The sequence below is a fragment of the Misgurnus anguillicaudatus genome, chromosome 3, assembly GCF_027580225.2.
Source record: "Misgurnus anguillicaudatus chromosome 3, ASM2758022v2, whole genome shotgun sequence".
Classification (NCBI taxonomy): Eukaryota; Metazoa; Chordata; class Actinopteri; order Cypriniformes; family Cobitidae; genus Misgurnus; species Misgurnus anguillicaudatus.
In genome coordinates, this window is record NC_073339.2 from 6340659 (window position 1) to 6367877 (window position 27219).

General features: G+C 48.3%; 1 protein-coding gene across 1 annotated transcript; it reads right to left on the minus strand.

Moving 5' to 3' along the window:
* Nucleotides 1-285: 285 nt before the first annotated feature.
* LOC129443994 (uncharacterized) lies at nt 286-26868 on the minus strand. The gene is made up of 24 exons (XM_073860028.1): nt 26698-26868; nt 26507-26569; nt 26309-26371; nt 26134-26196; nt 25933-25995; nt 25736-25798; nt 25358-25420; nt 25187-25249; nt 24537-24611; nt 24356-24418; nt 24178-24240; nt 23359-23418; nt 23169-23228; nt 20508-21407; nt 19716-20459; nt 19237-19667; nt 18868-18947; nt 17320-18418; nt 14089-14214; nt 13891-14007; nt 12195-12232; nt 7803-8233; nt 1517-3249; nt 286-417 (listed from the first exon to the last, which is right to left on the minus strand). The coding sequence occupies exons 1-24, from the start codon at nt 26858-26860 to the stop codon at nt 286-288; spliced, it is 6756 nt and encodes a 2251-aa protein (XP_073716129.1). The 5' UTR covers nt 26861-26868.
* Between the last annotated feature and the right edge of the window lie 351 nt (nt 26869-27219).

Genomic DNA, 27219 nt, shown 5'->3' on the forward strand with positions numbered 1-27219 from the left:
CAGCAGATGTTGTGGTGGGGCTTGAGGTGGTGGTAACAACAGATGTTGTGGTGGGGCTTGAGGTGGTGGTAACAGGAGATGTTGTGATGGGGCTTGAGGTGGTGGTAACAACAGATGTTGTGGTGGGGCTTGAGGTGGTGGTATCAGCAGATGTTGTGGTGGGGCTTGAGGTGGTGCTTTTAGCTGATTCTGTTGTGGGCTTGGAGGTGGTGGTAACAGTAGAAGTTGTGGTGGGGCTTGAAGTGGTGGTAACAGCAGATGTTGTGGTGGGTGTTGAAGTGGTGCTTACATGAGATTCTGTTGTGGGGCTTGAGGAGGTGCTTTTAGCTGATTCTGTTGTGGGGCTTGAGGTGGTGCTTTTTTGTGATTCTGTTGTGGGACTGGAGGTGGTCGTAACAGCAGATGTTGTGGTGGGGCCTGAGGTGGTGGTAACATGAGATTTTGTGGTGGGCCTTGAGGTGGTGGTAACAACAGATGTTGTGGTGGGGCTTGAGGTGGTGGTAACAGCAGATGTTGTGGTGGGGCTTGAGGTGGTGGTAACAACAGATTTTGTGCTGGGGCTTGAAGCGGTGCTTTTAGCTGATTCTGTTGTGGGGCTTGAGGTGGTGCTTTTTTGTGATTCTGTTGTGGGACTGGAGGTGGTTGTAACAGCAGATGTTGTGGTGGGGCTTGAGGTGGTGGTAACATGAGATGTTGTGGTGGGGCTTGACGTGGTGCTTTTAGCTGATTCTGTTGTAGGCTTGGAGGTGGTGGTAACAGCAGATGTTGTGGTGGGGCTTGAGGTGGTGGTAACAGCAGATGTTGTGGTGGGGCTTGAGGTGGTGGTAACAACAGATTTTGTGGTGGGGCTTGAGGTGGTGGTAACATGAGATTTTGTGGTGGGGCTTGAGGTGGTGCTTTTAGCTGATTCTGTTGTGGGGCTGGAGGTGCTTGTAACAGCAGATTTTGTAGTGGGTGTTGAAGTGGTGCTTTTAGCTGATACTGTTGTTGGCTTGGAGGTGGTGGTAACAGTAGATGTTGTGGTGGGGCTTGAGGTGGTGGTAACAGCAGATTTTGTGGTGGGGCTTGAGGTGGTGCTTTTAGCTGATACTGTTGTTGGCTTGGAGGTGGTGGTAACAACAGATGTTGTGGTGGGGCTTGAGGTGGTGGTAACAGCAGATGTTGTGGTGGGTGTTGAAGTGGTGCTTACATGAGATTCTGTTGTGGGGCTTGAGGTGGTGCTTTTAGCTGATTCTGTTGTAGGCTTGGAGGTGGTGGTATCAGCAGATGTTGTGGTGGGGCTTGAGGTGGTGCTTTTAGCTGATTCTGTTGTGGGCTTGGAGGTGGTGGTAACAGTAGATGTTGTGGTGGGGCTTGAGGTGGTGGTAACAGGAGATTTTGTGGTGGGGCTTGAGGTGGTGGTAACAACAGATTTTGTGGTGGGGCTTGAGGTGGTGGTAACAGGAGATTTTGTGGTGGGGCTTGAGGTGGTGGTAAAAGAAGATTTTGTGGTGGGGCTTGAGGTGGTGGTATCAACAGATGTTGTGGTGGGGCTTGAGGTGGTGCTTTTAGCTGATTCTGTTGTGGGCTTGGAGGTGGTGGTAACAGTAGAAGTTGTGGTGGGGCTTGAGGTGGTGGTAACAGCAGATGTTGTGGTGGGTGTTGAAGTGGTGCTTACATGAGATTCTGTTGTGGGGCTTGAGGAGGTGCTTTTAGCTGATTCTGTTGTGGGCCTTGAGGTGGTGCTTTTTTGTGATTCTGTTGTGGGACTGGAGGTGGTCGTAACAGCAGATGTTGTGGTGGGGCTTGAGGTGGTGGTAACATGAGATTTTGTGGTGGGGCTTGACGTGGTGCTTTTAGCTGATTCTGTTGTAGGCTTGGAGGTGGTGGTAACAACAGATGTTGTGGTGGGGCTTGAGGTGGTGGTAACAGCAGATGTTGTGGTGGGGCTTGAGGTGGTGGTAACAACAGATATTGTGCTGGGGCTTGAAGCGGTGCTTTTAGCTGATTCTGTTGTGGGGCTTGAGGTGGTGCTTTTTTGTGATTCTGTTGTGGGACTGGAGGTGGTCGTAATAGCAGATGTTGTGGTGGGGCTTGAGGTGGTGGTAACATGAGATTTTGTGGTGGGGCTTGACGTGGTGCTTTTAGCTGATTCTGTTGTAGGCTTGGAGGTGGTGGTAACAGCAGATGTTGTGGTGGGGCTTGAGGTGGTGGTAACAGCAGATGTTGTGGTGGGGCTTGAGGTGGTGGTAACAACAGATTTTGTGGTGGGGCTTGAGGTGGTGGTAACAGGAGATTTTGTGGTGGGGCTTGAGGTGGTGCTTTTAGCTGATTCTGTTGTGGGGCTGGAGGTGCTTGTAACAGCAGATTTTGTAGTGGGTGTTGAAGTGGTGCTTTTAGCTGATACTGTTGTTGGCTTGGAGGTGGTGGTAACAGTAGATGTTGTGGTGGGGCTTGAGGTGGTGGTAACAGCAGATTTTGTGGTGGGGCTTGAGGTGGTGCTTTTAGCTGATTCTGTTGTGGGCTTGGAGGTGGTGGTAACAGCAGATGTTGTGGTGGGTGTTGAAGTGGTGCTTACATGAGATTCTGTTGTGGGGCTTGAGGTGGTGCTTTTAGCTGATTCTGTTGTAGGCTTGGAGGTGGTGGTAACAGCAGATGTTGTGGTGGGGCTTGAGGTGGTGGTAACAGCAGATGTTGTGGTGGGGCTTGAGGTGGTGGTAACAGGAGATTTTGTGGTGGGGCTTGAGGTGGTGCTTTTAGCTGATTCTGTTGTGGGGCTGGAGGTGGTGGTAACAGCAGATGTTGTGGTGGGGCTTGAGGTGGTTGTAACAGCAGATTTTGTGGTGGGGTTTGAGGTGGTGGTAACAGAAGATTTTGTGGTGGGGCTTGAGGTGGTGCTTTTAGCTGATTCTGTTGTGGGGCTGGAGGTGGTGGTAACAGCAGATGTTGTGGTGGGGCTTGAGGTTGTGGTAACAGCAGATTTTGTAGTGGGTGTTGAAGTGGTGCTTTTAGCTGATACTGTTGTTGGCTTGGAGGTGGTGGTAACAGCAGATGTTGTGGTGGGGCTTGAGGTTGTGGTAACAGCAGATTTTGTGGTGGGGCTTGAGGTGGTGCTTTTAGCTGATTCTGTTGTGGGCTTGGAGGTGGTGGTAACAGCAGAAGTTGTGGTGGGGCTTGAGGTGGTGCTTTTAGCTGATTCTGTTGTGGGCTTGGAGGTGGTGGTAACAGCAGATGTTGTGGTGGGTGTTGAAGTGGTGCTTACATGAGATTCTGTTGTGGGGCTTGAGGTGGTGCTTTTAGCTGATTCTGTTGTGGGCTTGGAGGTGGTGGTAACAGCAGATGTTGTGGTGGGGCTTGAGGTGGTGCTTTTAGCTGATTCTGTTGTGGGCTTGGAGGTGGTGGTAACAGCAGATGTTGTGGTGGGTGTTGAAGTGGTGCTTACATGAGATTCTGTTGTGGGGCTTGAGGTGGTGCTTTTAGCTGATTCTGTTGTAGGCTTGGAGGTGGTGGTAACAGCAGATGTTGTGGTGGGGCTTGAGGTGGTGGTAACAGGAGATTTTGTGGTGGGGCTTGAAGTGGTGGTAACAGCAGATTTTGTGGTGGAGCTTGAGGTGGTGCTTTTTGGAGATTCTGTTGTGGGACTGGATGGGTTGGTAACAGCAGATGTTGTGGTGGGGCTTGAGGTAGTTGTAACAACAGATTTTGTGGTGGGGCTTGAGGTGGTGGTAACAGGAGATTTTGTGGTGGGGCTTGTGGTGGTGCTTTTAGCTGATTCTGTTGTGGGGCTGGAGGTGGTGGTAACAGCAGATGTTGTGGTGGGGCTTGAGGTGGTGGTAACAGCAGATTTTGTGGTGGGGCTTGAGGTGGTGCTTTTAGCTGATTCTGTTGTGGGCTTGGAGGTGGTGGTAACAGCAGAAGTTGTGGTGGGGCTTGAGGTGGTGCTTTTAGCTGATTCTTTTGTGGGCTTGGAGGTGGTGGTAACAGCAGAAGTTGTGGTCGGGCTTGAGGTGGTGCTTTTAGCTGATCCTGTTGTTGGCTTGGAGGTGGTGGTAACAGCAGAAGTTGTGGTGGGGCTTGAGGTGGTGCTTTTAGCTGATCCTGTTGTTGGCTTGGAGGTGGTGGTAAATGCAAATGTTGTGGTGGGTGTTGAAGTGGTGCTTACATGAGATTCTGTTGTAGGCTTGGAGGTGGTGGTAACAGCAGATGTTGTGGTGGGGCTTGATGTGGTGGTAACAACAGATGTTGTTGTGGGGGTTGAGGTGGTGGTAACAACAGATGTTGTGGTGGGGCTTGAGGTGGTGCTTTTAGCTGATTCTGTTGTAGGCTTGGAGGTGGTGGTAACAGCAGATGTTGTGGTGGGTGTTGAAGTGGTGCTTACATGAGATTCTGTTGTGGGGCTTGAGGTGGTGCTTTTAGCTAATTCTGTTGTCGGCTTGGAGGTGGTGGTAACAGCAGATGTTTTGGTGGGGCTTGAGGTGGTGGGAACAGCAGATGTTGTGGTGGGGCTTGAGGTGGTGGTAACAGCAGATGTTGTGGTGGGGCTTGAGGTGGTGGTAACAACAGATGTTGTGGTGGGGCTTGAGGTGGTGGTAACAGCAGATGTTGTTATGGGGCTTGAGGTGGTGGTAACAACAGATGTTGTGGTGGGGCTTGAGGTGGTGGTATCAGCAGATGTTGTGGTGGGGCTTGAGGTGGTGCTTTTAGCTGATTCTGTTGTGGGCTTGGAGGTGGTGGTAACAGTAGTGGGGCTTGAGGTGGTGGTAACAGCAGATGTTGTGGTGGGTGTTGAAGTGGTGCTTACATGAGATTCTGTTGTGGGGCTTGAGGAGGTGCTTTTAGCTGATTCTGTTGTGGGCTTGGAGGTGGTGGTAACAGTAGTGGGGCTTGAGGTGGTGGTAACAGCAGATGTTGTGGTGGGTGTTGAAGTGGTGCTTACATGAGATTCTGTTGTGGGGCTTGAGGTGGTGCTTTTAGCTGATTCTGTTGTAGGCTTGGAGGTGGTGGTATCAGCAGATGTTGTGGTGGGGCTTGAGGTGGTGCTTTTAGCTGATTCTGTTGTGGGCTTGGAGGTGGTGGTAACAGCAGAAGTTGTGGTGGGGCTTGAGGTGGTGGTAACAGCAGATGTTGTGGTGGGTGTTGAAGTGGTGCTTACATGAGATTCTGTTGTGGGGCTTGAGGTGGTGGTAACAGGAGATTCTGTTGTGGGGCTTGAGGTGGTGGTAACAGGAGATGTTGTGGTGGGTGATGAAGTGGTGCTTTTAGCTGATACTGTTGTTGGCTTGGAGGTGGTGGTGGTAACAGCAGATGTTGTGGTGGGGCTTGAGGTTGTGGTAACAGCAGATTTTGTGGTGGGGCTTGAGGTGGTGCTTTTAGCTGATTCTGTTGTGGGCTTGGAGGTGGTGGTAACAGCAGAAGTTGTGGTGGGGCTTGAGGTGGTGCTTTTAGCTGATTCTGTTGTGGGCTTGGAGGTGGTGGTAACAGCAGATGTTGTGGTGGGGCTTGAGGTGGTGCTTTTAGCTGATTCTGTTGTGGGCTTGGAGGTGGTGGTAACAGTAGAAGTTGTGGTGGGGCTTGAGGTGGTGGTAACAGCAGATGTTGTGGTGGGTGTTGAAGTGGTGCTTACATGAGATTCTGTTGTGGGGCTTGAGGTGGTGCTTTTAGCTGATTCTGTTGTAAGCTTGGAGGTGGTGGTATCAGCAGATGTTGTGGTGGGGCTTGAGGTGGTGCTTTTAGCTGATTCTGTTGTAGGCTTGGAGGTGGTGGTATCAGCAGATGTTGTGGTGGGGCTTGAGGTGGTGCTTTTAGCTGATTCTGTTGTGGGCTTGGAGGTGGTGGTAACAGCAGATGTTGTGGTGGGGCTTGAGGTGGTGGTAACAGCAGATGTTGTGGTGGGGCTTGAGGTGGTGGTAACAACAGATGTTGTGGTGGGGCTTGAGGTGGTGGTAACAGCAGATGTTGTGATGGGGCTTGAGGTGGTGGTAACAACAGATGTTGTGGTGGGGCTTGAGGTGGTGGTATCAGCAGATGTTGTGGTGGGGCTTGAGGTGGTGCTTTTAGCTGATTCTGTTGTGGGCTTGGAGGTGGTGGTAACAGTAGAAGTTGTGGTGTGGCTTGAGGTGGTGGTTACAGCAGATGTTGTGGTGGGTGTTGAAGTGGTGCTTTCGTGAGAATCTGTTGTGGGGCTTGAGGTGGTGCTTTTAGCTGATTCTGTTGTGGGCTTGAGGTGGTGCTTGGATGGTGGTGGTCGTAACAGCAGATGTTGTGTTGGGACTTGAGGTGGTGGTAACATGAGATTTTGTGGTGGGGCTTGAGGTGGTGCTTTTAGCTGATTCTGTTGTAGGCTTGGAGGTGGTGGTAACAGCAGATGTTGTGGTGGGGCTTGAGGTGGTGGTAACAGCAGATGTTGTGGTGGGGCTTGAGGTGGTGGTAACAACAGATTTTGTGCTGGGGCTTGAAGCGGTGCTTTTAGCTGATTCTGTTGTGGGGCTTGAGGTGGTGCTTTTTTGTGATTCTGTTGTGGGACTGGAGGTGGTCGTAACAGCAGATGTTGTGGTGGGGCTTGAGGTGGTGGTAACATGAGATTTTGTGGTGGGGCTTGACGTGGTGCTTTTAGCTGATTCTGTTGTAGGCTTGGAGGTGGTGGTAACAGCAGATGTTGTGGTGGGGCTTGAGGTGGTGGTAACAGCAGATGTTGTGGTGGGGCTTGAGGTGGTGGTAACAACAGATTTTGTGGTGGGGCTTGAGGTGGTGGTAACAGCAGATTTTGTGGTGGGGCTTGAGGTGGTGCTTTTAGCTGATTTTGTGGTGGGGCTTGAGGTGGTGGTAACATGAGATTTTGTAGTGGGGCTTGAGGTGGTGCTTTTAGCTGATTACTGTTGTTGGCTTGGAGGTGGTTGTAACAGCAGATGTTGTGGTGGGGCGTGAGGTGGTGGTAACAGGAGATGTTGTGGTGGGGCTTGAGGTGGTGCTTTTAGCTGATTCTGTTGTTGGCTTGGAGGTGGTGGTAACCTCAGATGTTGTGGTGGGGCTTGAGGTGGTGGTAACAGCAGATGTTGTGGTGGGGCTTGAGGTGGTGGTAACAGGAGATTTTGTGGTGGGGCTTGAGGTGGTGCTTTTAGCTGATTCTGTTGTGGGCTTGGAGGTGGTGGTAACAGCAGATGTTGTGGTGGGTGATGAAGTGGTGCTTACATGAGATTCTGTTGTGGGGCTTGAGGTGGTGCTTTTAGCTGATTCTGTTGTAAGCTTGGAGGTGGTGGTATCAGCAGATGTTGTGGTGGGGCTTGAGGTGGTGCTTTTAGCTGATTCTGTTGTGGGCTTGGAGGTGGTGGTAACAGTAGATGTTGTGGTGGGGCTTAAGGTGGTGGTAACAGCAGATGTTGTGGTGGGGCTTGAGGTGGTGGTAACAACAGATGTTGTGGTGGGGCTTGAGGTGGTGGTAACAGGAGATGTTGTGATGGGGCTTGAGGTGGTGGTAACAACAGATGTTGTGGTGGGGCTTGAGGTGGTGGTATCAGCAGATGTTGTGGTGGGGCTTGAGGTGGTGCTTTTAGCTGATTCTGTTGTGGGCTTGGAGGTGGTGGTAACAGTAGTGGGGCTTGAGGTGGTGGTAACAGCAGATGTTGTGGTGGGTGTTGAAGTGGTGCTTACATGAGATTCTGTTGTGGGGCTTGAGGTGGTGCTTTTAGCTGATTCTGTTGTAAGCTTGGAGGTGGTGGTATCAGCAGATGTTGTGGTGGGGCTTGAGGTGGTGCTTTTAGCTGATTCTGTTGTAGGCTTGGAGGTGGTGGTATCAACAGATGTTGTGGTGGGGCTTGAGGTGGTGCTTTTAGCTGATTCTGTTGTAGGCTTGGAGGTGGTGGTATCAGCAGATGTTGGGGGGGGGCTTGAGGTGTTGGTAACAGCAGATGTTGTGGTGGGGCTTGAGGTTGTGGTAACACCAGATTTTGTGGTGGGGCTTGAGGTGGTGGTAACATGAGATTTTGTGGTGGGGCTTGAGGTGGTGCTTTTAGCTGATTCTGTTGTGGGGCTGGAGGTGCTTGTAACAGCAGATTTTGTAGTGGGTGTTGAAGTGGTGCTTTTAGCTGATACTGTTGTTGGCTTGGAGGTGGTGGTAATAGTAGATGTTGTGGTGGGGCTTGAGGTGGTGGTAACAGCAGATGTTGTGGTGGGGCTTGAGGTGGTGGTTTTAGCTGATTCTGTTGTAGGTTTGGAGGTGGTGGTAACAGCAGATGTTGTGGTGGGTGTTGAAGTGGTGCTTACATGAGATTCTGTTGTGGGGCTTGAGGTGGTGCTTTTAGCTGATTCTGTTGTAGGCTTGGAGGTGGTGGTAACAGCAGATGTTGTGGTGGGGCTTGAGGTGGTGGTAACAGCAGATGTTGTGGTGGGGCTTGAGGTGGTGGTAACAGCAGATTTTGTGGTGGGGCTTGATGTGGTGCTTTTAGCTGATTCTGTTGTGGGGCTGGCGGTGGTGGTAACAGCAGATGTTGTGGTGGGGCTTGAGGTGGTTGTAACAGCAGATTTTGTGGTGGGGTTTGAGGTGGTGGTAACAGAAGATTTTGTGGTGGGGCTTGAGGTGGTGCTTTTAGCTGATTCTGTTGTGGGGCTGGAGGTGGTGGTAACAGCAGATGTTGTGGTGGGGCTTGAGGTGCTTGTAACAGCAGATTTTGTGGTGGGTGTTGAAGTGGTGCTTTTAGCTGATACTGTTGTTGGCTTGGAGGTGGTGGTAACAGCAGATGTTGTGGTGGGGCTTGAGGTTGTGGTAACAGCAGATTTTGTGGTGGGGCTTGAGGTGGTGCTTTTAGCTGATTCTGTTGTGGGCTTGGAGGTGGTGGTAACAGCAGATGTTGTGGTGGGGCTTGAGGTGGTGCTTTTAGCTGATTCTGTTGTGGGCTTGGAGGTGGTGGTAACAGCAGATGTTGTGGTGGGTGATGAAGTGGTGCTTACATGAGATTCTGTTGTGGGGCTTGAGGTGGTGCTTTTAGCTGATTCTGTTGTAGGCTTGGAGGTGGTGGTATCAGCAGATGTTGTGGTGGGGCTTGAGGTGGTGCTTTTAGCTGATTCTGTTGTGGGGCTGGAGGTGGTGGTAACAGCAGATGTTGTGGTGGGGCTTGAGGTGGTGGTAACAGCAGAAGTTGTGGTGGGTTTTGAAGTGGTGCTTACATGAGATTCTGTTGTGGGGCTTAAGGTGGTGCTTTTAGCTGATTCTGTTGTAGGCTTGGAGGTGGTGGTAACAGAAGAAGTTGTGGTGGGGCTTGAGGTGGTGCTTAAAGCTGATTCTGTTGTAGGCTTGGAGGTGGTGGTAACAGCAGATGTTGTGGTGGGGCTTGAGGTGGTGCTTTTAGCTGATTCTGTTGTGGGCTTGGAGGTGGTGGTAACAGCAGATGTTGTGGTGGGTGATGAAGTGGTGCTTACATGAGATTCTGTTGTGGGGCTTGAGGTGGTGCTTTTAGCTGATTCTGTTGTAGGCTTGGAGGTGGTGGTATCAGCAGATGTTGTGGTGGGGCTTGAGGTGGTGCTTTTAGCTGATTCTGTTGTGGGCTTGGAGGTGGTGGTAACAGCAGATGTTGTGGTGGGGCTTGAGGTGGTGGTAACAGCAGATGTTGTGGTGGGGCTTGAGGTGGTGGTAACAGCAGATGTTGTGGTGGGGCTTGAGGTGGTGGTAACAACAGATGTTGTGGTGGGGCTTGAGGTGGTGGTAACAGGAGATGTTGTGATGGGGCTTGAGGTGGTGGTAACAACAGATGTTGTGGTGGGGCTTGAGGTGGTGGTATCAGCAGATGTTGTGGTGGGGCTTGAGGTGGTGCTTTTAGCTGATTCTGTTGTGGGCTTGGAGGTGGTGGTAACAGTAGTGGGGCTTGAGGTGGTGGTAACAGCAGATGTTGTGGTGGGTGTTGAAGTGGTGCTTACATGAGATTCTGTTGTGGGGCTTGAGGAGGTGCTTTTAGCTGATTCTGTTGTGGGCTTGGAGGTGGTGGTAACAGTAGAAGTTGTGGTGGGGCTTGAGGTGGTGGTAACAGCAGATGTTGTGGTGGGTGTTGAAGTGGTGCTTACATGAGATTCTGTTGTGGGGCTTGAGGTGGTGCTTTTAGCTGATTCTGTTGTAGGCTTGGAGGTGGTGGTATCAGCAGATGTTGTGGTGGGGCTTGAGGTGGTGCTTTTAGCTGATTCTGTTGTGGGCTTGGAGGTGGTGGTAACAGCAGATGTTGTGGTGGGGCTTGAGGTGGTGGTAACAGCAGATGTTGTGGTGGGGCTTGAGGTGGTGGTAACAACAGATGTTGTGATGGGGCTTGAGGTGGTGGTAACAACAGATGTTGTGGTGGGGCTTGAGGTGGTGGTATCAGCAGATGTTGTGGTGGGGCTTGAGGTGGTGGTAACAGCAGATGTTGTGGTGGGTGTTGAAGTGGTGCTTACATGAGATTCTGTTGTGGGGCTTGAGGTGGTGCTTTTAGCTGATTCTGTTGTGGGGCTTGAGGTGGTGGTAACAGGAGATGTTGTGGTGGGTGTTGAAGTGGTGCTTTTAGCTGATAATGTTGTTGGCTTGGAGGTGGTGGTGGTAACAGCAGATGTTGTGGTGGGGCTTGAGGTGGTGGTAACAGCAGATGTTGTGGTGGGTGTTGAAGTGGTGCTTTTAGCTGATTCTGTTGTAGGCTTGGAGGTGGTGGTATCAGCAGATGTTGTGGTGGGGCTTGAGGTGGTGCTTTTAGCTGATTCTGTTGTGGGCTTGGAGGTGGTGGTAACAGCAGATGTTGTGGTGGGGCTTGAGGTGGTGCTTTTAGCTGATTCTGTTGTGGGCTTGGAGGTGGTGGTAACAGCAGAAGTTGTGGTCGGGCTTGAGGTGGTGCTTTTAGCTGATTCTGTTGTGGGCTTGGAGGTGGTGGTAACAGCAGATGTTGTGGTGGGTGATGAAGTGGTGCTTACATGAGATTCTGTTGTGGGGCTTGAGGTGGTGCTTTTAGCTGATTCTGTTGTAAGCTTGGAGGTGGTGGTATCGGCAGATGTTGTGGTGGGGCTTGAGGTGGTGCTTTTAGCTGATTCTGTTGTGGGCTTGGAGGTGGTGGTAACAGTGGAAGTTGTGGTGGGGCCTGAGGTGGTGGTAACAGCAGATGTTGTGGTGGGGCTTGAGGTGGTGGTAACAGCAGATGTTGTGGTGGGTGCTTGAAGTGGTGGCTTACATGAGATTCTTTTGTGGGGCTTGAGGTGGTGCTTTTAGCTGATTCTGTTGTGGGCTTGGAGGTGGTGGTATCAGCAGATGTTGTGGTGGGGCTTGAGGTGGTGCTTTTAGCTGATTCTGTTGTGGGCTTGGAGGTGGTGGTAACAGCAGATGTTGTGGTGGGGCTTGAGGTGGTGCTTTTAGCTGATTCTGTTGTAGGCTTGGAGGTGGTGGTAACAGCAGAAGTTGTGGTGGGGCTTGAGGTGGTGGTAACAGCAGATGTTGTGGTGGGTGTTGAAGTGGTGCTTACATGAGATTCTGTTGTGGGGCTTGAGGTGGTGCTTTTAGCTGATTCTGTTGTAGGCTTGGAGGTGGTGGTATCAGCAGATGTTGTGGTGGGGCTTGAGGTGGTGCTTTTAGCTGATTCTGTTGTGGGCTTGGAGGTGGTGGTAACAGCAGATGTTGTGGTGGGGCTTGAGGTGGTGCTTTTAGCTGATTCTGTTGTGGGCTTGGAGGTGGTGGTAACAGCAGAAGTTGTGGTGGGGCTTGAGGTGGTGCTTTTAGCTGATTCTGTTGTGGGCTTGGAGGTGGTGGTAACAGCAGATGTTGTGGTGGGCGTTGAAGTGGTGCTTACATGAGATTCTGTTGTGGGGCTTGAGGTGGTGCTTTTAGCTGATTCTGTTGTAGGCTTGGAGGTGGTGGTATCAGCAGATGTTGTGGTGGGGCTTGAGGTGGTGCTTTTAGCTGATTCTGTTGTGGGCTTGGAGGTGGTGGTAACAGTGGAAGTTGTGGTGGGGCCTGAGGTGGTGGTAACAGCAGATGTTGTGGTGGGGCTTGAGGTGGTGGTAACAGCAGATGTTGTGATGGGGCTTGAGGTGGTGGTAACAACAGATGTTGTGGTGGGGCTTGAGGTGGTGGTATCAGCAGATGTTGTGGTGGGGCTTGAGGTGGTGCTTTTAGCTGATTCTGTTGTGGGCTTGGAGGTGGTGGTAACAGCAGAAGTTGTGGTGGGGCTTGAGGTGGTGGTAACAGCAGATGTTGTGGTGGGTGTTGAAGTGGTGCTTACAGGAGATTCTGTTGAGGGTCTTGAGGTGGTGCTTTTACCTGATTGTGTTGTAGGCTTGGAGGTGGTGGTATCAGCAGATGTTGTGGTGGGGCTTGAGGTGGTGCTTTTAGCTGATTCTGTTGTGGGCTTGGAGGTGGTGGTAACAGTAGTGGGGCTTGAGGTGGTGGTAACAGCAGATGTTGTGGTGGGTGTTTGTTGAAGTGGTGCTTTTAGCTGATTCTGTTGTAGGCTTGGAGGTGGTGGTATCAGCAGATGTTGTGGTGGGGCTTGAGGTGGTGCTTTTAGCTGATTCTGTTGTGGGCTTGGAGGTGGTGGTAACAGCAGATGTTGTGGTGGGTGATGAAGTGGTGCTTACATGAGATTCTGTTGTGGGGCTTGAGGTGGTGCTTTTAGCTGATTCTGTTGTAGGCTTGGTGGTGGTGGTATCAGCAGATGTTGTGGTGGGGCTTGAGGTTGTGGTTTTAGCTGATTCTGTTGTGGGCTTGGAGGTGGTGGTAACAGCAGATGTTGTGGTGGGGTTTGAGGTGGTGGTAACAGCAGATGTTGTGGTGGGGCTTGAGGTGGTGGTAACAACAGATGTTGTGGTGGGGCTTGAGGTGGTGGTAACAAGAGATGTTGTGATGGGGCTTGAGGTGGTGGTAACAACAGATGTTGTGGTGGGGCTTGAGGTGGTGGTATCAGCAGATGTTGTGGTGGGGCTTGAGGTGGTGGTAACAGCAGATGTTGTGGTGGGTGTTGAAGTGGTGCTTACATGAGATTCTGTTGTGGGGCTTGAGGTGGTGCTTTTAGCTGATTCTGTTGTGGGCCTGGAGGTGGTGGTAACAGCAGATGTTGTGGTGGGTGTTGAAGTGGTGCTTTTAGCTGATTCTGTTGTGGGCTTGGAGGTGGTGGTAACAGCAGATGTTGTGGTGGGGCTTGAGGTTGTGGTAACAGAAGATTTTGTGGTGGGGCTTGAGGTGGTGCTTTTAGCTGATTCTGTTGTGGGCTTGGAGGTGGTGGTAACAGCAGATGTTGTGGTGGGGCTTGAGGTGGTGCTTTTAGCTGATTCTGTTGTGGGCTTGGAGGTGGTGGTAACAGCAGATGTTGTGGTGGGGCTTGAGGTGGTGGTAACAGCAGATGTTGTGGTGGGTGTTGAACTGGTGCTTACATGAGATTCTTTTGTGGGGCTTGAGGTGGTGCTTTTAGCTGATTCTGTTGTAAGCTTGGAGGTGGTGGTATCAGCAGATGTTGTGGTGGGGCTTGAGGTGGTGCTTTTAGCTGATTCTGTTGTGGGCTTGGAGGTGGTGGTAACAGCAGATGTTGTGGTGGGGCTTGAGGTGGTGCTTTTAGCTGATTCTGTTGTGGGCTTGGAGGTGGTGGTAACAGCAGAAGTTGTGGTGGGGCTTGAGGTGGTGCTTTTAGCTGATTCTGTTGTGGGCTTGGAGGTAGTGGTAACAGCAGATGTTGTGGTGGGTGTTGAAGTGGTGCTTACATGAGATTCTGTTGTGGGGCTTGAGGTGGTGCTTTTAGCTGATTCTGTTGTAGGCTTGGAGGTGGTGGTATCAGCAGATGTTGTGGTGGGGCTTGAGGTGGTGCTTTTAGCTGATTCTGTTGTGGGCTTGGAGGTGGTGGTAACAGCAGATGTTGTGGTGGGGCTTGAGGTGGTGGTAACAGCAGATGTTGTGATGGGGCTTGAGGTGGTGGTAACAACAGATGTTGTGGTGGGGCTTGAGGTGGTGGTAACAGGAGATGTTGTTCTGGGGCTTGAGGTGGTGGTAACAACAGATGTTGTGGTGGGGCTTGAGGTGGTGCTTTTAGCTGATTCTGTTGTGGGCTTGGAGGTGGTGGTAACAGTAGTGGGGCTTGAGGTGGTGGTAACAGCAGATGTTGTGGTGTGGGTTGAAGTGGTGCTTACATCAGATGCTGTTGTGGGGCTTGAGGTGGTGCTTTTAGCGGATTCTGTTGTCGGCTTGGAGGTGGTGGTATCAGCAGATGTTGTGGTGGGGCTTGAGGTGGTGCTTTTAGCTGATTCTGTTGTGGGCTTGGGGGTGGTAGTAACAGCAGATGTTGTGGTGGGGCTTGAGGTGGTGGTAACAGCAGATGTTGTGGTGGGGCTTGAGGTGGTGGTAACAACAGATGTTGTGGTGGGGCTTGAGGTGGTGGTATCAGCAGATGTTGTGGTGGGGCTTGAGGTGGTGCTTTTAGCTGATTCTGTTGTGGGCTTGGAGGTGGTGGTAACAGTAGTGGGGCTTGAGGTGGTGGTAACAGCAGATGTTGTGGTGGGTGTTGAAGTGGTGTTTACATGAGATTCTGTTGTGGGGCTTGAGGTGGTGCTTTTAGCTGATTCTGTTGTGGGCCTGGAGGTGGTGGTAACAGAAGATTTTGTGGTGGGGCTAGAGGTGGTGCTTTTAGCTGATTCTGTTGTGGGCTTGGAGGTGGTGGTAACAGCAGATGTTGTGGTGGGTGATGAAGTGGTGCTTACATGAGATTCTGTTGTGGGGCTTGAGGTGGTGCTTTTAGCTGATTCTGTTGTAAGCTTGGAGGTGGTGGTATCGGCAGATGTTGTGGTGGGGCTTGAGGTGGTGCTTTTAGCTGATTCTGTTGTGGGCTTGGAGGTGGTGGTATCAGCAGATGTTGTGGTGGGGCTTGAGGTGGTGCTTTTAGCTGATTCTGTTGTGGGCTTGGAGGTGGTGGTAACAGCAGATGTTGTGGTGGGGCTTGAGGTGGTGGTAACAGCAGATGTTGTGGTGGGGCTTGAGGTGGCGGTAACAGGAGATGTTGTGATGGGGCTTGAGGTGGTGGTAACAACAGATGTTGTGGTGGGGCTTGAGGTGGTGGTATCAGCAGATGTTGTGGTGGGGCTTGAGGTGGTGCTTTTAGCTGATTCTGTTGTGGGCTTGGAGGTGGTGGTAACAGCAGATGTTGTGGTGGGGCTTGAGGTGGTGGTAACAGCAGATGTTGTGGTGGGTGTTGAAGTGGTGCTTACATGAGATTCTGTTGTGGGGCTTGAGGTGGTGCTTTTAGCTGATTCTGTTGTAGGCTTGGAGGTGGTGGTATCAGCAGATGTTGTGGTGGGGCTTGAGGTGGTGCTTTTAGCTGATTCTGTTGTGGGCTTGGAGGTGGTGGTAACAGCAGATGTTGTGGTGGGGCTTGAGGTGGTGCTTTTAGCTGATTCTGTTGTGGGCTTGGAGGTGGTGGTAACAACAGATGTTGTGGTGGGTGTTGAAGTGGTGCTTACATGAGATTCTGTTGTGGGGCTTGAGGTGGTGCTTTTAGCTGATTCTGTTGTAAGCTTGGAGGTGGTGGTATCAGCAGATGTTGTGGTGGGGCTTGAGGTGGTGCTTTTAGCTGATTCTGTTGTGGGCTTGGAGGTGGTGGTAACAGCAGATGTTGTGGTGGGGCTTGAGGTGGTGGTAACAGCAGATGTTGTGATGGGGCTTGAGGTGGTGGTAACAACAGATGTTGTGGTGGGGCTTGAGGTGGTGGTAACAAGAGATGTTGTGATGGGGCTTGAGGTGGTGGTAACAACAGATGTTTTGGTGGGGCTTGGAGGTCGTGGTATCAGCAGCTGGTGGGGGGGGGCTTGAGGTGGTGGTAACATCAGATGTTGTGGTGGGGCTTGAGGTGGTGGTAACAGCAGATGTTGTGATGGGGCTTGAGGTGGTGGTAACAACAGATGTTGTGGTGGGGCTTGAGGTGGTGGTATCAGCAGATGTTGTGGTGGGGCTTGAGGTGGTGCTTTTAGCTGATTCTGTTGTGGGTTTGGAGGTGGTGGTAACAGCAGAAGTTGTGGTGGGGCTTGAGGTGGTGGTAACAGCAGATGGTGTTGTGGGTGTTGAAGTTGTTCTAACATGAGATTCTGTGGTGGGGCTTGAGGTGGTGCTTTTAGCTGATTCTGTTGTAAGCTTGGAGGTGGTGGTATCAGCAGATGTTGTGGTGGGGCTTGAGGTGGTGCTTTTAGCTGATTCTGTTGTAGGCTTGGAGGTGGTGGTATCAGCAGATGTTGTGGTGGGGCTTGAGGTGGTGCTTTTAGCTGATTCTGTTGTGGGCTTGGAGGTGGTGGTAACAGTAGAAGTTGTGGTGGGGCTTGAGGTGGTGGTAACAACAGATGTTGTGGTGGTGTTGAAGTGGTGCTTACATGAGATTCTGTTGTGGGGCTTGAGGTGGTGCTTTTAGCTGATTCTGTTGTGGGCTTGGAGGTGGTGGTAACAGCAGAAGTTGTGGTGGGGCTTGAGGTGGTGGTAACAGCAGATGTTGTGGTGGGTGTTGAAGTGGTGCTTACATGAGATTCTGTTGTGGGGCTTGAGGTGGTGCTTTTAGCTGATTCTGTTGTAGGCTTGGAGGTGGTGGTATCAGCAGATGTTGTGGTGGGGCTTGAGGTGGTGCTTTTAGCTGATTCTGTTGTGGGCTTGGAGGTGGTGGTAACAGCAGATGTTGTGGTGGGGCTTGAGGTGGTGCTTTTAGCTGATTCTGTTGTGGGCTTGGAGGTGGTGGTAACAGCAGTAGTTGTGGTGGGGCTTGAGGTGGTGGTAACAGCAGATGTTGTGGTGGGTGTTGAAGTGGTGCTTACATGAGATTCTGTTGTGGGGCTTGAGGTGGTGCTTTTAGCTGATTCTGTTATAGGCTTGGAGGTGGTGGTAACAGCAGATGTTGTGATGGGGCTTGAGGTGGTGGTAACAGCAGATGTTGTGGTGGGGCTTGAGGTGGTGGTATCAGCAGATGTTGTGGTGGGGCTTGAGGTGGTGCTTTTAGCTGATTCTGTTGTGGGCTTGGAGGTGGTGGTAACAGCAGATGTTGTGGTGGGGCTTGAGGTGGTGGTAACAGGAGATGTTGTGGTGGGGCTTGAGGTGGTGGTAACAGGAGATTTTGTGGTGGGGCTTGAGGTGGTGGTAACAGCAGATTTTGTGGTGGGGCTTGAAGTGGTGCTTACATGATTTTCTGTGGTGGGACTTGAAGTGGTGCTCACAGGAGATTCTGTAGTGGGGCTTGAGGTGGTGGTAACAGGAGATACTGTGGTGGGGCTTGAGGTGGTGCTAACAGCAGATTTTGTGGTGGGGCTTGAAGTGGTGCTTGCAGGAGATTCTGTGGTGGGGCTTGAGGTGGTGGTAACAGGAGATACTGTGGTGGGGCTTGAAGTGGTGCTTACAGGAGTTTCTGTGGTGAGGCTTGAGGTGGTGGTAACAGGAGATGCTGTTGTGGGGCTGGAAGTGGTGCTTACATGGTATTCTGTGGTGGGACTTGAGGTGGTGCTAACAGGAGATTCTGTGGTGGGTCTTGATGTGGTGCTTACACGAGATTCTGTGGTGGGGCTTGAGGTGGTGGTAACAGGAGATACTGTGATCGGGCTTGAGGTGGTGCTTACAAGAGATTCTGTGGTGGGGCTTGATGTGGTGCTACCAGGAGAAACTGTGATGGGGCTTGAGGTGGTGGTAACAGGAGATACTGTGCTGGGGCTTGAGGTGGTGCTTCCACGAGATTCTGTGGTGGGGCTTGAAGTGGTGCTTCCAGGAGAATCTGTGGTGGGGCTTGATGTGGTGGTAACAGGAGTTACTGTGGTGGTGCTTGAGGTGATGCTTACAAGAGATTCTGTGGTGGGGCTTGAGGTGGTGGTAACAGGAGATACTGTGGTGGGGCTTGAGGTGGTGCTTACAAGAGATTCTGTGGTGGGGCTTGAGGTGGTGGTAATAGGAGATACTGTGGTGGGGCTTGAAGTGGTGCTTCCAGGAGATTCTGTGGTGAGGCTTGAAGTGGTGCTTCTAGGAGATTCTGTGGTGGGGCTTGAGGTGGTGGTAACAGGAGATACTGTGGAGGGGCTTGAAGTGGTGCTTCCAGGAGATTCTGTGGTGGGGCTTGAGGTGGTGCTTACAAGAGATTCTGTGGTGGAGCTTGAGGTGGTGGTAACAGGAGATACTGTGATCGGGCTTGATGTGGTGCTTTCAAGAGATTCTGTGGTGGGGCTTGAGGTGGTGCTTACAAGAGATTCTGTGGTGGGGCTTGAGGTGGTGGTAACAGGAGATACTGTGGTGGGGCTTGAAGTGGTGCTTCCAGGAGATTCTGTGGTGGGGCTTGAAGTGGTGCTTCCAGGAGATTCTGTGGTGGGGCTTGATGTGATGGTAACAGGAGATACTGTGGTGGTGGTTGAGGTGGTGCTTACAGCAGATTCTGTGGTGGGGCTTGAGGTGGTGGTAACAGCAGATGTTGTGGTGAGGCTTGAGGTGCTGGTAACAACAGATGTTGTGGTGGGGCTGGAGGTAGTGGTAACAGCAGATGTTGTGGTGGGGCTTGAAGTGGTGCTTACAGGAGATTCTGTGGTGGGGCTTGAAGTGGTGCTTCCAGGAGATTCTGTGGTGGGGCTTGAGGTGGTGGTAACAGGAGATACTGTGGTGGGGCTTGAGGTGGTGGTAATAGGAGATTCTGTGGTGGGGCTTGAGGTGGTGGTAATAGGAGATACTGTGGTGGTGCTTGAGGTGGTGCTTACAGCAGATTCTGTGGTGGGGCTTGAGGTGGTGGTAACAGCAGATGTTGTGGTGGGGCTTGAGGTGCTGGTAACAGCAGATGTTGTGGTTGGGCTTGAAGTGGTGCTTACAGGAGATTCTGTGGTGGGGCTTGAAGTGGTGCTTCCAGGAGATTCTGTGGTGGGGCTTGAGGTGGTGGTAACAGGAGATACTGTGGTGGGGCTTGAGGTGGTGCTTACACGAGATTCTGTGGTGGGGCTTGAGGTGGTGGTAACAGGAGATACTGTGGTGGGGCTTGAAGTGGTGCTTCCAGGAGATTCTGTGGTGGGGCTTGAAGTGGTGCTTACAGGAGATTCTGTGGTGGGGCTTGAGGTGGTGATAACAGGAGTTACTGTGGTGGTGCTTGAGGTGGTGCTTACAGCAGATTCTGTGGTGGGGCTTGAGGTGGTGGTAACAGCAGATGTTGTGGTGGGGCTTGAGGTGCTGGTAACAGCAGATGTTGTGGTGGGGCTTGAAGTGGTGCTTACAGGAGATTCTGTGGTGGGGCTTGAAGTGGTGCTTCCAGGAGATTCTGTGGTGGGGCTTGAGGTGGTGGTAACAGGAGATACTGTGGTGGGGCTTGAGGTGGTGCTTACACGAGATTCTGTGGTGGGGCTTGAGGTGGTGGTAAGAGGAGATACTGTGGTGGGGCTTGAAGTGGTGCTTCCAGGAGATTCTGTGGTGAGGCTTGAAGTGGTGCTTCCAGGAGATTCTGTGGTGGTGCTTGAGGTGGTGGTAACAGGAGATACTGTGGTGGTGCTTGAAGTGGTGCTTCCAGGAGATTCTGTGGTGGGGCTTGAGGTGGTGCTTCCAGGAGATACTGTGGTGGGGCTTGAAGTGGTGCTTCCAGGAGATTCTGTGGTGGGGCTTGAAGTGGTGCTTCCAGGAGATTCTGTGGTGGGGCTTGATGTGGTGGTAACAGGAGATACTGTGGTGGTGCTTGAGGTGATGCTTACAGCAGATTCTGTGGTGGGGCTTGAGGTGGTGGTAACAGGAGATACTGTGGTGGGGCTTGAGGTGCTGGTAACAGCAGATGTTGTGGTGGGGCTGGAGGTAGTGGTAACAGCAGATTCTGTGGTGGGGCTTGAAGTGGTGCTTACAGGAGATTCTGTGGTGGGGCTTGAAGTAGTGCTTCCATGAGATTCTGTGGTGGGGCTTGAGGTGGTGGTAACAGGAGATACTGTGGTGGGGCTTGAGGTGGTGCTTACAAGAGATTCTGTGGTGGTGCTTGAGGTGGTGGTAATAGGAGATACTGTGGTGGGGCTTGAAGTGGTGGTAACAGGAGATACCGTGGTGGGGCTTGAGGTGGTGCTTACAAGAGATACTGTGGTGGGGCTTGAGGTGGTGCTTACAGGAGATTCTGTGGTGGGGCTTGAGGTGGTGGTAACAGGAGATACTGTGGTGGGGCTTGAGGTGGTGCTTCCAGGAGATTCTGTGGTGGGGCTTGAGGTGGTGGTAACAGGAGATACTGTGGTGGGGCTTGAGGTGGTGCTTACAAGAGATTCTGTGGTGGGGCTTGAAGTGGTGGTAATAGGAGATACTGTGGTGGGGCTTGAAGTTGTGCTTCCAGGAGATTCTGTGGTGAGGCTTGAAGTGGTGCTTCCAGGAGATTCTGTGGTGGGGCTTGAGGTGGTGGTAACAGGAGATACTGTGGTGGGGCTTGAAGTGGTGCTTCCAGGAGATTCTGTGGTGGGGCTTGAAGTGGTGCTTCGAGGAGATTCTGTGGTGGGGCTTGATGTGGTGGTAACAGGAGATACTGTGGTGGTGCTTGAGGTGGTGCTTACAGCAGATTCTGTGGTGGGGCTTGAGGTGCTGGTAACAGCAGATGTTGTGGTGGGGCTGGAGGTGGTGGTAACAGGAGATACTGTGGTGGGGCTTGAGGTGGTGCTTACAAGAGATTCTGTGGTGGGGCTTGAGGGGGTGGTAATAGGAGATACTGTGGTGGGGCTTGAAGTGGTGCTTCCAGGAGATTCTGTGGTGGGGCTTGAAGTGGTGCTTCCAGGAGATTCTGTGGTGAGGCTTGAAGTGGTGGTAACAGGAGATACTGTGGTGGGGCTTGAGGTGGTGCTTACAAGAGATTCTGTGGTGGGGCTTGAGGTGGTGGTAATAGGAGATACTGTGGTGGGGCTTGAAGTGGTGCTTCCAGTAGATTCTGTGGTGGGGCTTGAAGTGGTGCTTCCAGGAGATTCTGTGTTGGGGCTTGAGGTGGTGGTAACAGGAGATACTGTGGTGGGGCTTGAAGTGGTGCTTCCAGGAGATTCTTTGGTGGGGCTTGAGGTGGTGGTAACAGGAGATACTGTGGTGGTGCTTAAAGTGGTGCTTCCAGGAGATTCTGTGGTGGGGCTTGAGGTGGTGGTAACAGAAGGTCCTGTGGTGGGTCTTGAGGTGGTGCTTACAAGAGATTCTGTGGTGGGGCTTGAAGTGGTGCTTACAGCAGATACTGTTGTGGGGCTGGAGGTGGTGCTAACAGCAGATTCTGTGCTTGTTGAGGTATGGGCTGAGGAAGAACTTTTGCCATCAGAAGCCCCTGAAGTTTTTGATTGGTGATGTAATGCCGAGCTAGTTATATCACTTCTTGTCGTGCCTAAATTAGGGGTTGTGTTGTGGCTTGAGGTTGTGCTTACTGCAGATTGTGTGGTGGGGCTTGAGGCAAAGGTTGAGGTGTTCAACGGAGATTTTGTAATTGAGCTTGGGGCAGTTGTAGTTTTGCGTTCCCTGGAGGAATTCTCTGAAGCTTTACCTTGGTGAAATAGAATATTGTAATTAAACTCCATACTGCATTTTATATAAATTACAACATTGCATTCTTCAGACATAAAAGAGTTTTTCACAATGGAAATATCTAAGCTTTGTTTATTTAAACCTGGCATTAACCTCAATCCTGTGTTATCTGTTTCTCATTTCACTCTGTTCATACCTGTAATGACTGAGCCAGATCAGACACACAGTAACTACTTATATTTTATAAATACTGTATAACCACAAGACCCTCACCTGACCAGCAGGCCAGGGACCAGGGTTCTCTAACACTATCCCCAAACTGGTTTTAACACTCAGAAGCAGAACTAGGCCTCTGGCCACCATGGCAACACATTGCCATAGATTGAAGTTTTACGACCACAAAAGAATGTGGGAGAATTTGATACAGACAGAAAAACATTCTATTTATTCACACATGTATTCACTTATAAATGTATAAGGGAAATGTCTTAATCAAATATTTCTATTCTCTTCATGGATTATGTTATTGGTGTTTTTGTTAATATTAATATTCAATTAGTTTGAATTAATGTTTAGTATTACTTACTTAATCCAATACATATCTAGGCCATGTTTGGTATCTATTGGGCTGTTTACACTTGGCATTAAAATGCGTTTTTATTGATCGGATCACAAGTGGATGACATTAATGCCAGGTGTAAATGGTGTTCAAAACGTTCTGAGCTCGTCCATTTTCGACCACTTTCAACCACATTCAGAGAAAGTTGAAACCCCTTTCGATTGGATTGCTTTTGTAGTGTTTTGCCTCCGCAGTTTCATTTTGCACGCGTGTGAAAGTTGCGCGATCCTATTTCATCAATTGAACTAAAAATTCAGATAAAGCTCTAACATATACATGTACAAAACACTGTGCAGCATGTTTACTTACAACACAAGCAGCGGACTCTGCCATAATATTAGTTCACATTCATATAAACTCATCATTACTCCTGCTTGCGTTTACACGAAAGCGGAGAGACTCGGCCACCGTCTCGACAGACCACCCCCTCACAGTAATCAGGACAGAAGCGGTCAAAAGTGGACAAAAAAGACGGATTTAAATACCAGGTGTAAACGTTTCTCTCGTCCACTTGTGATCCGATCGATGAAAACACATCTTAATATCAAGCCTTAATAAACAATAAACAGCCTCAATGTGTTCCATTTTTGATTTCCTGAATGGTAATATGCATTATGTTTTGGAAAGCTTCTTCATATTAATATTATGAAACTGTTTAACATTTCCACCTCAACATCAATTTGAATTCCATATGCAAAACACCATGTTGGAAGACAAAGACAACAATTTTCCCTCTAAAAGTAAGACCTCTGGTTGGGTCAAAGTGTGAGTTTTATGTGGTTTGAAAATGTTAAAACAAAGAGTTTTTGGAGCATCGGGTCATCTCTAAGTTTTTTTTTGCTTTCTGGATACATTTGTGTCCTTTCAGGACTCTCATCAGGAGGAGGATGTGAAACTAGACGTTTCCAGTTGGTGCCAGGCCTAGGCCTTGTCTTTTCATTTACCAAGGATCATCTGCATCAAACTGGTTTTCTCTTTCATCAATCCTTTCAGCCAAGATCAACTGAAGCCTTATCAAACTACATCAGGACACTTTTTTTAATATGCAAGACTTGCAAGAATCATACTTAGTCTTATTTACTGATGCATTTGTATCATAGACATGACATGACGAGAAACAAAGAGTGAATGCGACAGGAAAAGTTCAGCTCTGCTACTCACTGCTGTCAGACTGATCATCAGAACTTTGGTCTTCACTGGATGAATCCATACTAGATTGACCTTTGTGAAATAAATTATTGTGTTGAAACATTTTCAAGCATTGTTTTGTGAAATATAACATGACATGTTTAAGACTTGATGAGAAACGAAAGAGTGAATATGAATGAAAAAGCTCAGCTCTGTTACTCACTGCTGTCAGATTGCTCATCAGAACTTTGGTCTTCACTGGATGAATCCGAACTAGATTGACCTTTGAGAAATAAATTATTGTGATTAAACATTTTTCTGCAACATTAAAGCGATACTCCAGCCAAATCAAAATTACTCCATGATTTACTCACCCTCAAGCAATCCGAGATACATAAGTCCATCATCTTTCAGACAAACACATTAGGAGTTATTTTAGTTGCTCTTCCAAACTTTATAATGGTAGATAAAGGGATTAGGGAACAACTTCTGACTTTAAACAACCAAAAGAGTCCAAAATGGAGTCATCACTGGAAGTTAGTTATTACAATTTATAAAGTTAAAAAAAATGGATATCTCTGTGAAGGATAAATGCACTTTTTGGGTTTAAAGTCAGAAAATATTCACTGATCCCTGTTTTTTACCATTATAATGCTTGGAAGAGCAAGGACATTTACTAAAATAACTTCAAATGTGTTCGTCTGAAAGATGATGGACATGTGTATCCCAGAATGCTTGAGGGTGAGTAAATCATGGGGTAATTTTTTTTGTTTGGCTGTTTTTTCCTTTATTAACCATGAATGTGGAGAGGAAAGGAAAGTACAGGGAGGAGAGAAGGGGTATGGGTTTGGCAAATGACCACGAGCCAGGATTCAAACTCAGGTCGCCGAAAGTGCAAAAGCACCACATATCGGAGCGCTACCCACACCATCAGCTCCGACAATCATAGGGTAATTTTAAAATTTGCCAGGAGTATCCCTTTAAGACAAAGAGAAAAAACAAAAAAAGGATATGAAAGAGAAGGCTGAGCTTTGTTACTCACTGCTATGACTGTGACTCTCAGAACTTGTTGTGTCTTCACTGGATGAATCCATTTGACATTCACCTTGTCAAAACAGAAGATCGTAATTAACCTTTTATGTGACTATTGTGTGAAGGAAAACATTGCTGCATGACATATCCAAGACACCGAAAGAGCAGGAAATATGAAAGAAACTCACATTTGACAATGGTATCGTCAGCACTTGATGAGTCTTCACTGGATGAATCCTTACTAGATTGATCTTCGTGAAATAGAAATAGATCATTGAGGTTAAACTTTAATCTGCATATCAGGTCAAAAACTCGGCATCCTAAAGATAGAGAGATATCTGAAAGAAAAGGCACCCCATTTCAACTCACCTTCAGACTCATGATGTCGATGATGATGATGATGATGATGTCGATGTCCATTTGTTTTATGTTTTCTAGATGAATCTTTATAAGAGTGACATTGGCAAAAAAGATTATTGTGATAACAATTTTGTTTGCATTTCTTGTGAAATATAAAATGGCCAAAAGGAATATTTCACCCAATTTGTGGTATTCTCACAAAATAGCATAAAATCTTCATTTTCATGGTTGATGGTGGAACTATCTTACAAACTGTACGGTCTGGCGCATTCCTCAGTATATTCAAAAAACAGCTAAAGACAGCTCACTCACACGTTGAATGCTCACTTTATTATTATTACTATTATTATTAATAGGCTTCTCTTCTCATTTCCTTTATTCAACTTTGGAATGTTATTGTTGCACCTCCCATATTGTTGCATTCTAATACAGGTAGCTTCATTGTTATCTTCTAATAGCTTCATTGTTTTCCTCACTGTTATGTTAGGTGCTTTGAATAAAAACAATAGTTTTGCTAAAGGTCTGAATGTAAATGTCACAAAAGAAAGGAAGTCATACACATTTGGAAGAGGCAATTGTGAGAGAATTGTCATATTTTGGTGAACGATGCTTTAAAACATGGGGAATTAGAAAGAAAAGGCTAATATTTTTAAACTTACGTCTGGTCTTATGGTGCCTGGCATTCGTTTTGTCTTCACTGGATGAATCCTTACTAGATTGACCTTTGTGAAATAAATTATTGTGATTAAACATTTTTCAGCATGACATCTTTAAGACTTAGTGAGAAACAGAAGTGAATATAAAAGGAAAGGTTCAGCCCTGTTACTCACTGCTGTCAGAGTGATCATCAGAACTTGTTTTATTTTCACTGGATGAATTCTTGCTAGATTCACCTTTGTGAAACAAATAATTGCAATTACTCTTTTTTTTCTATATTTTGTGTGAAATTTAACAGTACCACATAGCATTTTTAAGACTTTGTGACAAACAGAAAAGTAAATATGACCGGAGAACTTCAGCTCTGTTACTTACTGGTGTCGGACTGATCATTAGAACTTGCTTTGTCTTTACTTGATGAATCCTTTCGAGATTGACCTTCGTAAAATAAATTATTGCAATTAAACTTTTTTTTTGCATTTTTGTGTGAAATTTAACAGTACAACATAGCATTTTTAAGACTTAGTGAAAAGCTCAACTCTGTTACTCACTGCTGTCGGAGTGATCATTAGAACTTGTTTTGTCTTTACTTGATGAATCCTTTTGAGATTGACCTTCATAAAAAATATTGCAATTAAACTTATTTTTGCACATTTTGTATCAAATTTAACATTGCAACAGCATTTTTAAATCTTAGTGACAAACAGAGGAGTGAATATGAAAGAAAAAGTTCAGCTCTGTTACTCACTGCTGTCAGAGTGATCATCAGAAATTATTTTATTTTCACTGGACGAATTCCTGCTAGATTCACCTTTGTGAAATAAATAATTGCAATTATGCTTTTTTTGCATATTTTGTGTGAAATTTAACAGTGCAACATAGCATTTTTAAGACTTTGTGACAAACAGAAAAGTAAATATGACCGGAGAACTTCAGCTCTGTTACTTACTGGTGTCGGACTGATCATTAGAACTTGCTTTGTCTTTACTTGATGAATCCTTTCGAGATTGACCTTCGTAAAATAAATTATTGCAATTAAACTTTTTTTTGCATTTTTGTGTGAAATTTAACATTGCAACATATGATTTTTAAGACTTAGTGAAAAGCTCAACTCTGTTACTCACTGCTGTCGGAGTGATCATTAGAACTTGTTTTGTCTTTACTTGATGAATCCTTTTGAGATTGACCTTCATAAAAAATATTGCAGTTAAACTTTTTTTTGCATATTTTTGTGTCAAATTTAACATTGCAACAGCATTTTTAAATCTTAGTGACAAATAGAGGAGTGAAGATGAAAGGAAAAGTTCAGCTCTGTTACTCACTGCTGTCAGAGTGATCATCAGAACTTGTGTTATTTTCACTGGATGGATCCTTTCGAGATTGACCTTTGTGAAACAAATTTTTGTGATTAAACTTTATTCAGTTTTTTGTGTAATATAACATGGTTATGCATCCTAAAGACACACAGATAGACCGAGAATGTAACATGACAAAAAAGTTGAAGTCGTGTTACCACTGTCAATGAGATCAGTGCTCCTTCTGTCTATTTTTGATGATTCCTCGTGAGATTCATCTGAATCCATTTCACATTTAATCAGAACTCTTCCCTCACTCATACGGGACACCAGAACAACTAGAGTTAATAGTACAATCATCTTCACAGGAATATTCGCCATTTCTCCGCGATACCTGTTAATAATGACAGAAAGAATAAATAGGAAACTTTTTTGTCAAGTGAATCTGAGATAAAGGCACAGTAAATTGAAACTGAAGACACCCTAAAATGAAATTGTTGTCATTTACACACATTACTTTCACCATCAAAGAGTCACTTCTATAAGTTAAGAATAAGTATAAATACTTCACAATGCAAACTGTCTCTGGTTGCACCTAACCAAAATAAATTAACCAACAGGTCTGAGACCTGAGAAACCTGCAAACCTGTAACTCCTTATTTTTAAAAAGCACACAACAAACAGTAAACCTTATGTACAATAAACCCTAGATGCTGGTCACAATGCTTTTATTTGACATG